This window comes from Chiloscyllium plagiosum, chromosome 37 (assembly GCF_004010195.1).
Source record: "Chiloscyllium plagiosum isolate BGI_BamShark_2017 chromosome 37, ASM401019v2, whole genome shotgun sequence".
Taxonomy (NCBI): Eukaryota; Metazoa; Chordata; class Chondrichthyes; order Orectolobiformes; family Hemiscylliidae; genus Chiloscyllium; species Chiloscyllium plagiosum.
In genome coordinates, this window is record NC_057746.1 from 3,057,444 (window position 1) to 3,071,866 (window position 14,423).

The window sequence follows — 14,423 nt, forward strand, 5'->3', positions numbered from 1 at the left end:
AAAGCCCTTGACCTCTCCATCCTTGCAAATTGATGTGCCATCTCCAAACTTTCTTTCCTCTCCAAAGTCCTTGAACATGTGATCACCCTCCAAAAGTTGTAAAGCAACTTGGGGCTGGAGAGAGACAAGGGGCAGAATGAGGTGTCAGGCAGACATGCAGCATCAGGTCAGGGATAGGAGGCCAGAGGAAAGGCCTAATGAGTTGGGAGGAATAACATTCCAAGTCGGTCCTCCAGTCACAAAATCAATGTTCACATCACAATCACTCTGTAGCACAGATTATCTCTCACACAGTCACTTCCTGATCTTCTCTCATGTGTCCCCTATTTCTTGTGCTATCCTCTTTCCGGAGTTCCCTATCTCCTCAGTGCTGTTGTTTCAGTGACCCCCTGCCGCTTAAGCCTCCCTCCTTCCTCTGTCCTCACCTTTCTTTACACCCTTCTTTGTGCCTTCTACCTTGCTTCCTGTACATGTGCTGATCTCATCATTACATGTCATCACTGCCTTGGATGCTGCGATTCGGAGATGCCGGTGTTGGAATGGGGTGTACAAAGTTAAAAATCACACAACACCAGGTTATAGTCTAACAGGTTTATTTGGAAGCACTAGCTTTCAGAGCGCTGCTCCATCAGGTCATTGAGGAAAATAAAATTGTAAGACATAGAATTTATAGAAAAAGCTTTAATTGCTATAAATTCTGTGTCTTACAATCTTATTCTCCACAATCACCTGATGAAGGAGCAGCGCTCCGAAAGCTAGTGCTTCCAAATAGACCTGTTGGACTATAACGTGGTGTTGTGTGATTTTTAACTTTGGATGCTGTGGGTCCTCCTCTTCTAAGCTGCTGTCAAACACGTCCGAGGATATACATATCCCACACTGATGTCAGTTTGAAAGTCTTCCCACACTAGAAATCTCTGTCAAACATTTACCAGGGGAACTGAGACAGGACTGGAGCTGTGTGTTGGATATTGAGTGTGTTTATTGGAAGCATTTCCCTCTGATTTCCAGGCTGAGATTTGTTGATGCCTCATTTCTGAATGTGAGAAGGTGAGATGTCATTATCTGCGAAGTGCAGAGGGTCTGAGGATTCTTACTGATTTCCTGTTGTTGTGTTCTGTGTGTGTTGGAGCTGGAGGTGCTTTGTGCTGAACTGTGTGACTGGAGCTGTGTGTTGGATATTGAGTGTGTTTATTGGAAGCATTTCCCTCTGATTTCCAGGCTGAGTTTTGTTGATGCCTCATTTCTGAATGTGAGAAGTTGAGATGTCATTATCTGCGAAGTGCAGAGGGTCTGAGGATTCTTACTGATTTCCTGTTGTTGTGTATTGTGTGTGTTGGAGCTGGATATTATCCTGTGGACTGTGAAATAATGAATTGTGGAAGAGGACACAATAGTCAGAGTGGGTGGGCTCTCTGATTGACGTCTCTCACAGTCAATCCAAATATTTCTGGAGCAACGTATGTTTCCTGAAACTTGGGAAACGGACCGGGGAAATGGAGGAGACTTTAAGCAGCAGATCAGGTGGGCGATTTAAACTTATCATTGTCCTCTTAACATACTGAAATTTTTCATCTGATCATCGATTAACCTTCTAAACTCTGGGAATATAACCCTGGTTTGTTCATCGCTCCTCATCATGTAACCTTTGCAGACTGGGGATCATTTTGGTAAATCTATATTGCACTTCCTCCAAAACTTTCCTGTGATGAAGTGTACAGCACTGCTCCCAGCTTTCCAGCTGTGGTCATTTCAGGGCTCTATATCACTAAAACATGACTTCTACCCCATTGTATTCTTTTCCTCAAGAGATAAAAGCCAGCATTTCATTTGCTTTTTGTTAGTTTCTGCACAGGTCATGACATATTAATGATCTCTGTACCTGGGTCCCCAAGCCTCTTTAAACCTCTGTTGTTTCCAGTATTTCCCATCTTTTATAAATCCCTGTTCTTTCATTTGCATCCAACGTGCCATTATTGAAATCTATTTGCCCCCAATTCGGCCATTTCCTTAATCTACCAGTGTCTCTTCATAATTTGTTGTTTCCACGTACAGTGTTATCACAAGCCCTTGTCTTGGGTCATTTTTAAATGTGTTGATGCAGTTATCTGTCCTGATGTCTACATTGTTCAATGATGATAGCAAAAAACACTTGCAGCGCCACCACCAGTCAGTAGAGCTAAGGTTGTTCTATAATGTTAGAGATGGCACAGAACTATCATGCACTGTCCAAAGGTTAACACTGAGCAAATGCTGCACTGTCAGGGGTACTGTACTGAGGGAGAGCTGAACTGTGAGAAAAATGGCACTGCAGGAGCAGCTGTGAAAAAGTGCTGCACTCTCTGAGGAACTTTCGCAACTGAAGGTAATATTTGTATCACACAAGTGTCAGGTAGTGACAATTTCTAGAAGAGACAATGTAACCATTGTCTCTTGATATAATCGCATTATCATCACTGACCCCCCCCCCACACACACCTCCCCAACTTGCCCCAGCGTTCCTCCTTCCCTCCTCCCCCAGCAAAAAACACACACACACACACACACAGCATTGTCAGTGTGCTCAGAACTATCACTGACAAACTGCTGAATTTTGCCTGCCATATAAACACTGTGGCTACAAGAACAGGCCAGAGGATAGATACTTTTTGATGAGTAACTCATCTCCTGCTCCCCTTGATGCCTATTCAACAGAAAGTCAGGAGTGTGATGGCATATTCTCCATTTGCCTAAAAGAACACAACTTCAACTCCACTCAAGAAACTTAACAATATTCTTGACAAAGCCGTCTAATTAATGGCCCCACATTCACCACCTTACATCTACTCCCTCCACCACCAATGCACAATGGCAGGAGTGTGTGCCATCTAAACCATGCAATGCAGCAACTCACCAAGGCTTTGACACAACCTTCCAAACCCACCACCGCTACCACCCAGAAGGAAAAGGACAGGGGAGGATTCTCTTCTAAGGCACACACCCATGTGTTGGAATTATATAACTGTTCCTTCACTGTTGCTGGGGTGAAATCTGGAAACTCCCTTCTTGTCAGCATTGGGTGTGTCTCCCCATCTCAAGGGCTACAGCAGCAAGAGGGCAGCTCACTATCATCTTCTCCAGGGCAATTATAGAGGAGCAGCAATTGCTGTCACAGGAACAACTTTGACATTCTGTAAAAATATGGCTAAAAATAAACTGAGGAGGAAGCCTTTTCAGAAAAGGATGAGAAGGATTTGGAGGAACTCATGTTTCTGTTTCCTGTTCCTGTTTTACAGAAGGATTGCACCGTACTACACCAAAGACTGCAGAGAGGATACAGACACTGCAGATGGATCTTGACCATCACCCAAGGAACTGTGGGAAAACATCCCGTCCCTTTGTAGCATTGCTCAACACAGAGAAGGTTCGGCAGTAAAACCATCATCTGGAAATCAGTCTGGTCAGGGGAGCTTTGACATATCATCAGGTCAGAAAGTGGCCAGTGGTGTGGAGCCTTCCATCAGAACCAACTTTCTGAAGGTTTGGCTGTGGGTGATCGGTCAGGGTGAGGCTGGGAAGAAGTGTGAGTGGCTCCAAGTGTGGTGAGAGCTTCAATCATTCATCGAGCCTCATGAACCACTGACTTGTTCTACAAACTGTTCAAGTGTGAGGTGTGAGAGGAAGATTCCACAGGCTCAATACTGTCTCCTAAACCCACAAGGTGCATCTGCTGTACAACTGTTAACACAATGGCAGCTACATGAAAGAGAAATCATTCAATTGTGAGGTGTGCCACAAAGCTTTTAGAAAGTCATCAACCCTCATGAATCACACAGAAGAGAACCAGATTGAGCATGATGTGTGTGATCAGGTGTTTGCACAACCATCAGGCCTGCACATTCCCCAGCAAACTCATTCTGTGGGGAAACAATATATGTATGAGATGTGTGACAAATCATTCTCTGAGTCTTTAACCCTGCGCAGACATCAACGCATTCACACCAAGGAAAAGCTTTTCATGTGTAAGGTGTGTGACAAATCATTCACACAGTCATCGAACCTGCTTGTACACCAACGCATTCACACTGGAGAGAAACCATTCACGTGCAGCGTGTGTGTCAGATCATTCTCAAACCTATCAACCTTGAACAAACACCAGCTAATTCACACAGGCGAGAAACCGTTCTCATGTAAGGCGTGTGGTAAATCCTTTGTGCAGTCATCGACCCTCCGAGTGCACCAACGTACTCACACCGGGGAGAAACCATTCAAATGTGAGTTGTGTGAGAAATCATTCTCGGCATCATCAAGTCTCTGTAAACACCAACGGATCCACAGTGGGGAGAGACCATTCACATGTGAGGTGTGTGAGAAATCATTCTCATCATCATCAAACCTCTACTCACATCACCGCATTCACACAGGGGAGAAACCTTTCAAGTGCAAGGTGTGTGACAAATCATTTACAGAGTCTTCGACCCTGCACAGACACCAACGCATTCACTCAAGTGAAAAGCCTTTTACATGTGAGGTGTGTAACAAATCATTTGCGCAGTTATCAATCCTGCTTGTGCACAAACGCATTCACACTGGGGAGAAACCATTCACTTGCAATGTGTGTATCAAATCATTCTCAAACTTATCAACTCTGAACAATCATCAACACATTCACACAGGTGAGAAACCATTCTCGTGCAAGATGTGCGGTAAGTCTTTTGCACAATCATCGAGCCTCCTTGTGCACCAACATATTCACACGGGGGAGAAACCATTCACGTGCAAAGTGTGTGTCAAATCATTCTCCAGTTCATCAACCTACCGTTTACATGAACGTATTCACAGTGGGGAGAAACCATTCAAATGTGAGGTGTGTGACAAATCATTCTCAGCCTCATCAAGCCTCCGTGTACATCAACGTATTCACACAGGGGAGAAACTATTTACGTGTGAGGTGCATGGTAAATCATTCCCTACTTCATCGCGACTCCTGCTTCATCAGAGGATTCACACGCAGGAGAAACCATTCACATGTAAGGTGTGTGATAAATCATTCTCGGTGTCATCGCGCCTCCATGTACACCAACGTATTCATACAGGGGAGAAACCTTTCAAGTGTGATGTATGCAATAAATCATTCTCACAGACATTGACTCTGCGTCTACACCAAAGGATTCACACAGGGGAGAAACCATTCACATGTAAGGTGTGTGATAAATCATTTTCACAGCCAGAGAACCTCCGCAGACACCACCGCGTTCACACGAGAGAAACCATTCACGTGTGAAGTGTGTGACAAATCATTCTTGGACTCATCAAGACTCCTATTCCATCAGAGGATTCACATGGGAGAGAAACCATTCAGATGTGAGGTGTGTGGCAAATTATTCTCGTCATCATCAAATCTCTGCTCACATCAACAGGTTCACCCAAAGGAGAAACCTTTCAAGTGTGAGATGTGTGACAAAACTTTCCCACACTCAAAATTGCTCTGCACTCACCAACAAACCCACACAGGAGAGAGCCAAATCAACCAAGTTGTGTGAAAGTCATTCTTGTGGTTAGATAGACTCCACATAGTACATGTGCACAGGAGAGAAATCATTCATGTATAATGGATGCAAGAAATTGTTCTCAAGGTCGAGAGAATACACACGGGTGTAATTCTTCAAGATCTTTGTGATGAATTTTTCATTATGTTCTCCACCAAATGGCACACACTGAAGGATTCACACAGAGAATCTCTTCAGATGCAATGTTTGTGAGTATATCTCCTCATCATGAATACGTGAACACAGGGGAGGTTCCAGTGCTCTGAACTGTGACAGGAAACGTTGGTCCACTTGAGTGAAGTTCTTCATAACTTATCCTCAAGAGTGTTTACCTGTACACAGTCTCACTGTGCAGGATGTTCAGTGGGACTGGGGCACAGAACAAGAAGCAGCTTTCACTCCCATCAAACAACTAGTGATGACATCATCGGTGCTGAGGGATTATGATGTAACAATGGAGTCACCCTGCAGTGTGATGTCAGTGAAACAGGACTTGGAGTAACCCCCAGGCAGTGAGGACGACCCGCTGTGTTTGTATCCAGAGGGTTTACTCAAACTGAACAAAACTACAATGGTTAGGAACATAGGAACAGGAATGGGCTGTTCAGCCCCTTGAGCATGTTCTGTGGTTCAGTGAGATTATGGCTGATCTGTGGCCTAACTCCAGGTATTTTGGGATTATATTGAACAGAAATCATCTATCTTAGAGTAAAATTAGCAACTGATTCAGCATCAACTGCCATTTGTGGAAGAGAGTTCCAAACATCTTACACCCTCTGGGCTTCTGAACATCTCCACTGAACGATTAGGCCCTAATTTTTAGATACGGCCCTAATTTCTAGAATCCCCAACTAGTGGAAATAGTTTATCTTTATCTGTTGAGGAAGATATGCTGGCTATTGTTTTTTGCTTGGAAGCATCTCAACCTGAGCCTGTTTGAAGAGAAAACGTGATGGTAGAGCCTGACCACAAAGCAATTCAAAGTTTCTTTCTCAAACCACTTCTATTTGTGACAAACCACTGCTAAAAGATGTTACTTCATTGTAGAGCTATCATTTGGAAGTGAAGGATAACAAGGGAAGCAGATGTACATTGATGACATGCCACTGAGAGCTACACTCTCTTTGAAGGAAGTTGATGTTGACATTGACCTAGATCTTCTGCACTGAGCTGAAAATGTGTTGCTGGAAAAGCGCAGCAAGTCAGGCAGCATCCAAGGAACAGGAGAATCGACGTTTCGGGCATAAGCCCTTCTTCAGGAAAGGACCATTCCTGAAGAAGGGCTTATGCCCGAAACGTCGATTCTCCTGTTCCTTGGATGCTGCCTGACCTACTGCGCTTTTCCAGCAACACATTTTCAGCTCTGATCTCCAGCATCTGCAGTCCTCACTAGATCTTCTGCAGTCTGGTTTATTGGAAAACAGACAAACAACTCAAGATGTATGTTGTGGTCACTTCTGACTCCTGACACATTGAGCCCCACCCCCACCCCAGCACTCCATCTTCTCCCTGACTTCACCCTCCTCATCCTTGACTCTCCCCTCACCCAACTCAACAACCCCCATGTCCCAAGTTGATAAGTTGCCACAACCACATGTCTAATCTGACACAGCCTGACTGTCCCTCAGTGGTCAAATGTGCACACCAGCAACTAGCCCCTGACCTGACCACTCACATTTGAGCACCCCCAATCCAACTATGACTCTCCTCACACTCTATTTACCCACTAAGCCTATCCACATCCCAATCTACCTCGGGGATTCCCACACTGATTTCCCTCACTGCTCTCTGTGTAGTTTCCTGCACTGATTCCCTTCACTGCTGTCTGTGTGGATTCCTGCACTGTCAAGGAATTAAGTCCAGACTGAACAAGGTAAGAGAAAGTGCTCTACTGGCCATACATGAACAATGAGATGAAGTGCAGTGCTGTAATGAACCTAAACTAAACACGATAAAGATCTGTTCCTGACATCCCAGACAGCCCATGGATGAAGCTTGGAGTAGATTCTCTGGAACTGATTCTCTGTCGGCTACTATTCGGCCAGCAAGGAGTTGGAGCAGCTGTAGAATATCTGAAAGCACACTTCAGTCATCATGACATTCCTGACACTGCAATCAGTGACAATGATCTCAATTCATAACTAAGACTTCAGACAATTCATTCACTCCTGAAGGAGCAGCGCTCCGAAAGCTAGTGCTTCCAAATAAACCTGTTGGACTATAACCTGGTATGGTATGATTTTTAACTTTGTACACTCCAGTCCAACACCAGCGTCTCCAAATCATCACAATCTTCGAGGTATGGTCTAACTCATGCCTTATATAGTTCTAACATGGTTTCCCTGAGCTATTCCATTTGAAGTAAGCCAACATTCCTCTGGTATTTCCTGTAAGATGACTGCTCCCTGACCTTAATTTTTAAGAAAATGTTTAAAGTACTATTTGTCGGAAATTTACCGAGGGACTATCATTAAAATTAGTTGTGCTCTTCACCTAACCTGACACAATGATAAGGGGTGGTCTATTATTTATTAATGACCATCTTCTATGTAATGTTTAAGTATGGAATGCCACAGGTTCATTATAAATATCTCAACATAACTCCAATCATTTGCAGATTCACTGGATTTGGTCACATCCATTTCAGATTCACAGCTCAATAAGTCTCACTCTTCTGGTGATCAAAGTTTGAAGGACATTCTTTCAATCTGTTAAGAGTGTTATACCTGTAACGAGTAAACTTTGAATGTTGTCTTCACTTGTTGAAATAAGAACTACCTATCTTTTCAGGAATTATTTATCTTCATGATTTGTACTCTTTGTATAACCACTAATTAATGTTTTCTTACTGTAAAAATCCATGCATACTAAAATTGTTTCATCTAGTTATTTGTATCTAAATTCCATTTAGGTATGGGGAGTATACTTGATTAGGTTCCCTACAATGTGGAAACAGGCCATTTGGCAAACCAAGTCGACACCAACCCTATGAAGAGTAACCCACCCTGACCCATTTCCCTCTGACTAATGTACCTAACACTATGGGCAATTCACCTGACCTGCAAATCTTTGGACTGTGGGAGGAAACCCAAGCAGACACAGGGATAATGTGCAAATTCCATGCTGGCAGTCACCTGAGGCTGGAATCAAACCCAGGTCCCTGGTGTTGTGAGGCAGTAGTGCCAACCACTGAGCTGTCATGCTTGCTGGAGGTGCCACTGAATCTTTATAATATCAGGGAACTTTACAATCTTGCTGAAAAACAAAAGGAATTTAGAAGAGGGGGATATTCTCAATTGTTTTCTTCCTTTGGATGGGTGACAAGTTGGATTCCATGGGCCCAATTTAAGTGTCATGGAGTCCAGCTCCCTCTAGCTGAAGTTGAGGGGAATTAGGCAAGGAATACACCTGATCTCAATAGCTGAAGGTATGGATTTACCATTGTAAGACAACAGCAGACATCCTGAACAACCAACAACAACTCAAACGTGTACCATGAGAAAAGCTGATTGCTTTAAAGATCACGTGTGCAATGCACGTGTAAGGATAGACAGAATTGGAACAGGCAAGAAAAAGAAACAGATTTTGTTGTTCCTGTACATTTTTATGAACTTTTTTTTGTGTATCATAGATTGAAAAAGATACTAAGTGCAATTTTTGCCTTTTTTTTGTGGAAAGGGAAAATGTCGAAAGGGAAAATAAAACACTTGTTACTGTTAAAAGAAAAATATTTCATTATTATGAGCTTGTCCCTGACTTTAAGGAACTCGATGAGTTACTTGTAGAATTAGCAAAGGAAGAAAAAGGTGACGTGGACCGTGGATTTCAATCACTGATGTTAGGGAGAAATTTTGAGAACATGAGGGAGATTGTGATTATGAAAGAATTCTGAAATAGTATTCCAGACTCACTTAAAAGTACAAGAAACAGGAGTTCTGCCAGACGGTGTTTCACATGTTCCATGTGGAGAAGTCATATGGAAATTAGAAAAGAAGATAGAAAAGATTTTAGGTTTTGGAAAGAACAGCAAAATAATAAAACAAAGGCTGGAATGTGAAGAAAATCATATGCTTTCAACATAATATGAATGGACACAATAAAGCCAATTGTTGGTAGTTAAATGAGAAATCGATTTCAGCAGTAGGAATGTCTAAGGAATCGTCAGGAAGGGATCTGTCAGGAAACAAAATAGGTAATAAAACTAATGTAGAAGCAACATTGGAGCATTTTCCTTTGGAGCTTGCCAGGAAGGTACAATTAACTCAGGGCAGTGAAGAAAATTCTCCCTCAGTTATTAATGAAGAGAATCTGACCATTGGAGGTTATTAATGCTTTATTTTAAAGGGAAAGGTACTTCTAAACAAAGAGGTAAACCAATAAAGATATCATGTGACACTAGAACACGTCAGTCACTGATGCTATCTAATAAACCAAGTTGCATTCCAAAAAGGCAGATGAAGGAGGAGATATTAATTGGAGATATACACAGAAGTTACAAACTTTCCATTTTAGGTTAACGAGTGACTCAATAAGAGTATTGCAACAAATCCTGAAAAAAATAAAGTTCATTTTATCGTGGAGTATTACATGACTGGTTCAAAAATGTTGAAACAACATGTAGAAGTGAAAGAAACTAAGATTCTTCAGGAGAAACAATTGTCTGGCAGAAGGCAGAGAATGGGGATAAAACGATGGAAGCCAGTGACTAGTGGTGATCCCCAAGGCTCAGTGTTGGGAACATAATGTTTCACTTTATACATTAATGATCTGGATGAAGGAATGAAGGGCACTCTGGCTAAGTTTGCAGATGATCCAAAGATAGTTGGAGGGACAGGTAGTATTGAGGAGGCAGGGAGGCTGCAGTAAGACTTAGGCTCGGAGAGAGCATCTTGATCGATTGTGTCAGACCGAAAATCCAGGAGTGGTGATTGTATCTTTTTAGCAGTTATGGATGTTCGAACAACTTTCCTGGGGCAAAATGAAGGCAAAAATGACAGTGGAAAAGTTAGTTCAATTTTTACAAGATATGGATTACTCAAACAAACACAATCAGATCCATGTTCAAATTTTTAATATCATTTAGTATCTCCTCCATTTCCTACAGTTCCACATGTAGGCAGCCATTCTGACCTTTATGGGCCCCAGTCTCTCCCTAGTTACTCTTTTGCCCTTAATGTATTTGTGGAACCCTTCAGATTCTCCTTAGCCTTATTTGTTCTTTTGAATTCCCTTTTAAGTATACTCCTACTGCCCTATACTCCATTGGGATTCACTTGATCTTGGCTGTCTAAACCAGACAAATACGCCCTTCTTTTTCTTGACTAAAACCACAATTTCTCTAGTCATCCAGAATTCCCCACATCTACCAACCATACTAGGAACATTTTTGATGGCTTCCCACTTTCCAGCCATCCCTTTACCTGCAAATATCTGTCCCCAATCAATTTTCCAAAGTTCTTGCCAAATACCATCTAAATTGGCCTTCCTCCAATTTAGAACTCTGACTTTTAGATAAGTTCAATTCTTTTCCATTACTATTTTAAAACTAATAGAATTATGATCACTTGCCCAAAGTGCTCCCCCACTGACACCTCAGTCACCTGCCCTGCCTTATTTCCCAAGAGTAGGTCAGGTTTTGCACCTTCTCTAGTAGGTACATCCACATACTGACTCAGAACATTTTCTTGCATAACTCTTCTCCATCCAAACCCTTGACACTATGGCAGGTCCCAGTTGATGTTTGAAAAGTTAAAACCCATGACCATTATTTTTAGTATTACACTCTATTATTCTTACAGAGAACTGAGATCTCCTTACAAATTTGCTTCTCAATTTCCTGCTGACTACTGGGCAGTCTGTAGTCCAATCCCAATAAGATGATCATTCTTTTCTTATTTAGTAGCTCCATAAAAAAAATCACTGGATATTGTCCTTGGAAGTTTCTCCTTAAGTGTAGCTGTGATGACGTGGAGGTGCAGGTGTTGGACTGGGTAGACAAAGTTAAAAGTCACATAACACCAGGTTATCATCCAATAGGTTTATTTGTAAATACAGGCTTTCAGAGCACTGCTCCTCCATCAGGTCGCTTGTGGAGCAGGATCATAGGACACAGCTTTAATGCTATCCCTTATCAAAAACACCACTCCCCCTCCTCTATTACTACCCTTTCTATCCTTCCTGTGGCATCCATACCCTGGAACATTAAGTGGCCAGTTCTGTCCATCCCTGAGTCATGTTTCTGTAATACTTATGCTATCCCAGTCGCATGTTCCTAACCATGGCCTGAATTCGTCTGCCTTAGCTGTCAGACCTCTTGCATTGAAATAAATGCAGTTTAATTTATTAGTCCTACCTCATACCTCACTCTCTGCTTTGCTGCTTTCCTAAGTGCATGAGCCTCAGACTGATCCTTTACCTCAATATCGCTCTGGTGTTCCCTCACTCCCCACAAAGTTTTAATCCTCCCACAGGGCTCAAGCAAATCTCCCCACCAAAATATCAGCCCCCTTCCTATTTAGGTGCAACCAGTCTTTCTTGTACAGGTCATTTCTGCCTGGAAGAGATTCCAATGATCCAAAAATGTGTCTGCTTCTCCCCTGCCCCAGTTCCTCTGCCACCCATTAATCTGCTCTGTCCTCCTCTTCCTATTCTCACTAGCACATGGCACAAGGAGTAATCCAGATATTACTACCCTCAGAGTCAAAGAGAGTGGTGCTGGAAAAGCACAACAGGTCAGGCAGCATCTGAGGAGCAGGAGAATCGATGTTTCGGGCATAAGCCCTTCGTCACGAAGGCAACGCCGATACAGTCATCGATGTGGCAGAGGAACAGGTGGGGAATGGTTCCAGTGTAGCTGCGAAAGATGGATTGTTCCACCTACCCGACAAAGAGACAGGCATAACTGGGGCCCATGTCGGTACCCATGGCTACCCCTTTGATCTGGAGGAGGTGGGAGGATTGGAAGGAGAAATGGTTGAGGGTGAAGATCAGTTCAACCAATCGAATGAGTGTGTCAGTGGAAGGGTACTGGTTGGGTCAGTGTAAGAGGAAGAAACAGAGGGCTTGGAGCCCTTCGTCATGACAGATAGATGTGTACAGGGACTGGATGTCCATGGTGAAGACAAGGCTTTGGGGGCCAGGGAAGTGAAAGACATGAAGGAGGTGGATGGCATGGGTGGTGTCCTGAATGTAGGTGAGGAGTTCCTGGACTAAGGGAGACAGGATAATGATGAAGGACTTATGCCCGAAATGTCAATTCTCCAGCTCCTCTGATGCTGCCTGACTGTCTGTGCTTTCCCAGCACCATACACTTCAACTCTGATCTCTAGCATCTGCAGTCTTCACTTTCTCCTCATTAATTACTTCCTTCAGGATCTACTTTTTAACCTCCTGCCTAATTGCCTATGTTCTCTCATCAGAACCTCATCCTTTTCTTTTCCTTTGTTGTTAGTTCAAATGTGTACAACAAGCCCATGCTTGTCTCTCTCCTGTTTGAGAATATTCTGCAGCCTCTCCAAGACATCCTTGATCTTGACTCCCAGGATGTAACACTCCATTCTGGTATCTCATTGCCAGCCGCAGAAACGTCTTTCTGTGTCTGTGAGTAGATAGTCCCCTATCACAATTGGTGGCTTGGAACCTGATGTACCCTTGTCACATTAGAGTCAGTCTCGGTACCAGAAACTTGGCTGTTAGTGGTACATTCCCCTGAGGGTCCATTACTCTCTGCTTTTTCCAAAACAGCATACTTTTTTTTCAATTAGATTCCCTACAGTGTGGAAACAGGCCCTTTGGCCCAACAAGTCCACACTGACCCTACGATGAGCAACCCACCCAGACCCATTCCTCTACGTTCACCCCTGACTAACACACCTAATGGTAATTTAGCATGGCCAATTCACCTAACCTGCACATTTTTGGACTGGGGGAGGAAACCAGAGCACCCAGAGGAAACCCACGCAGACAGTTGCCCGAGGCGGGAATTGAACCCAGCAGTGCTAACCACTGAGCCACCATGCCGTTGTTTGAGATGGGGATAACTACAGAAGACTCCTACATTAGCTGCCTACCTCTCCTACCTTTTCTGGAGGTAAACCATTTGACTGTATCAATGGATTTTCTACATTCCTCAAACTACCATCCATCACACCCCTTGATTCCTGTAAATTCCTCATTGCCTCTAACTGCCACTCCAACCAATCCATGCAATCCACTGGGATTTGCAACCAAACACATTTCCTGCAGACATAATCATCAGGAATATGGAAACTCTCCCTAATTTCCCACATTGGACATGTGGAAGAGCACATCACTCTACTAAAGGCCATCTTTGCACCTTAACAATCACCAGACCCAGGAAATAGCCCAGTCTCACTGCTCTGAAAAAAACACTGCTCTAGAGTAAATTGGTACCTATGTTTTGTATTTTTTTAAAAATAGTCTAATCTGGAGACAGATCTCAATGAAGCATATTTTAAACATTCACCCTACCCACTATAATAAATTTACAAATGAACAGAGTATGATTAGATTTAATAAACCACTTAGTTGTTCCCCTCTGTGAGCAGCTCCCCATACTGAGATTTCCGCAAGGTCAGCTGTGAATTTCATTGTCTGTTTATTTTTCTTACACCAAACTCAGATGTCCAAAGATACTTCACAGCAGTCAGCTGTGAAAGGTCACTGAATTAAAACTGAGAGAACTGCAAATGTTATAAATCAGAAACAGGAGCAGAAATTGCTGGAGAAGGCTGCAGGATCCCCAAATGGAAAATGAGATGCTGTTCTACCAGCTTGCATTAAACTTTGGCAGAGCACTGTAGCAAGCCTGAGACAAAGAGTCTGGCCAGGGAACAGGGTGATGTGTTGGGAGTGGAAGGCAACTGGAAGCTCAGG

At 43.1% G+C, this 14,423-nt stretch overlaps 2 protein-coding genes across 5 annotated transcripts in view; both read left to right on the plus strand.

The window, feature by feature from the left end:
- LOC122541578 (zinc finger protein 271-like) overlaps positions 1–14,423 on the plus strand; it is a 652,600-nt gene that overhangs the window by 349,729 nt on the left and 288,448 nt on the right. The gene's annotated exons all lie outside the window — the stretch shown is intronic.
- Positions 1–14,423, plus strand: part of LOC122541201 — a 216,012-nt gene that overhangs the window by 102,616 nt on the left and 98,973 nt on the right. Inside the window, 2 exon segments of the mRNA XM_043677826.1 lie at positions 3,736–5,241; positions 5,243–5,518. Of these exon segments, the coding sequence (XP_043533761.1) occupies positions 3,736–5,241; positions 5,243–5,518 (1,782 nt within the window).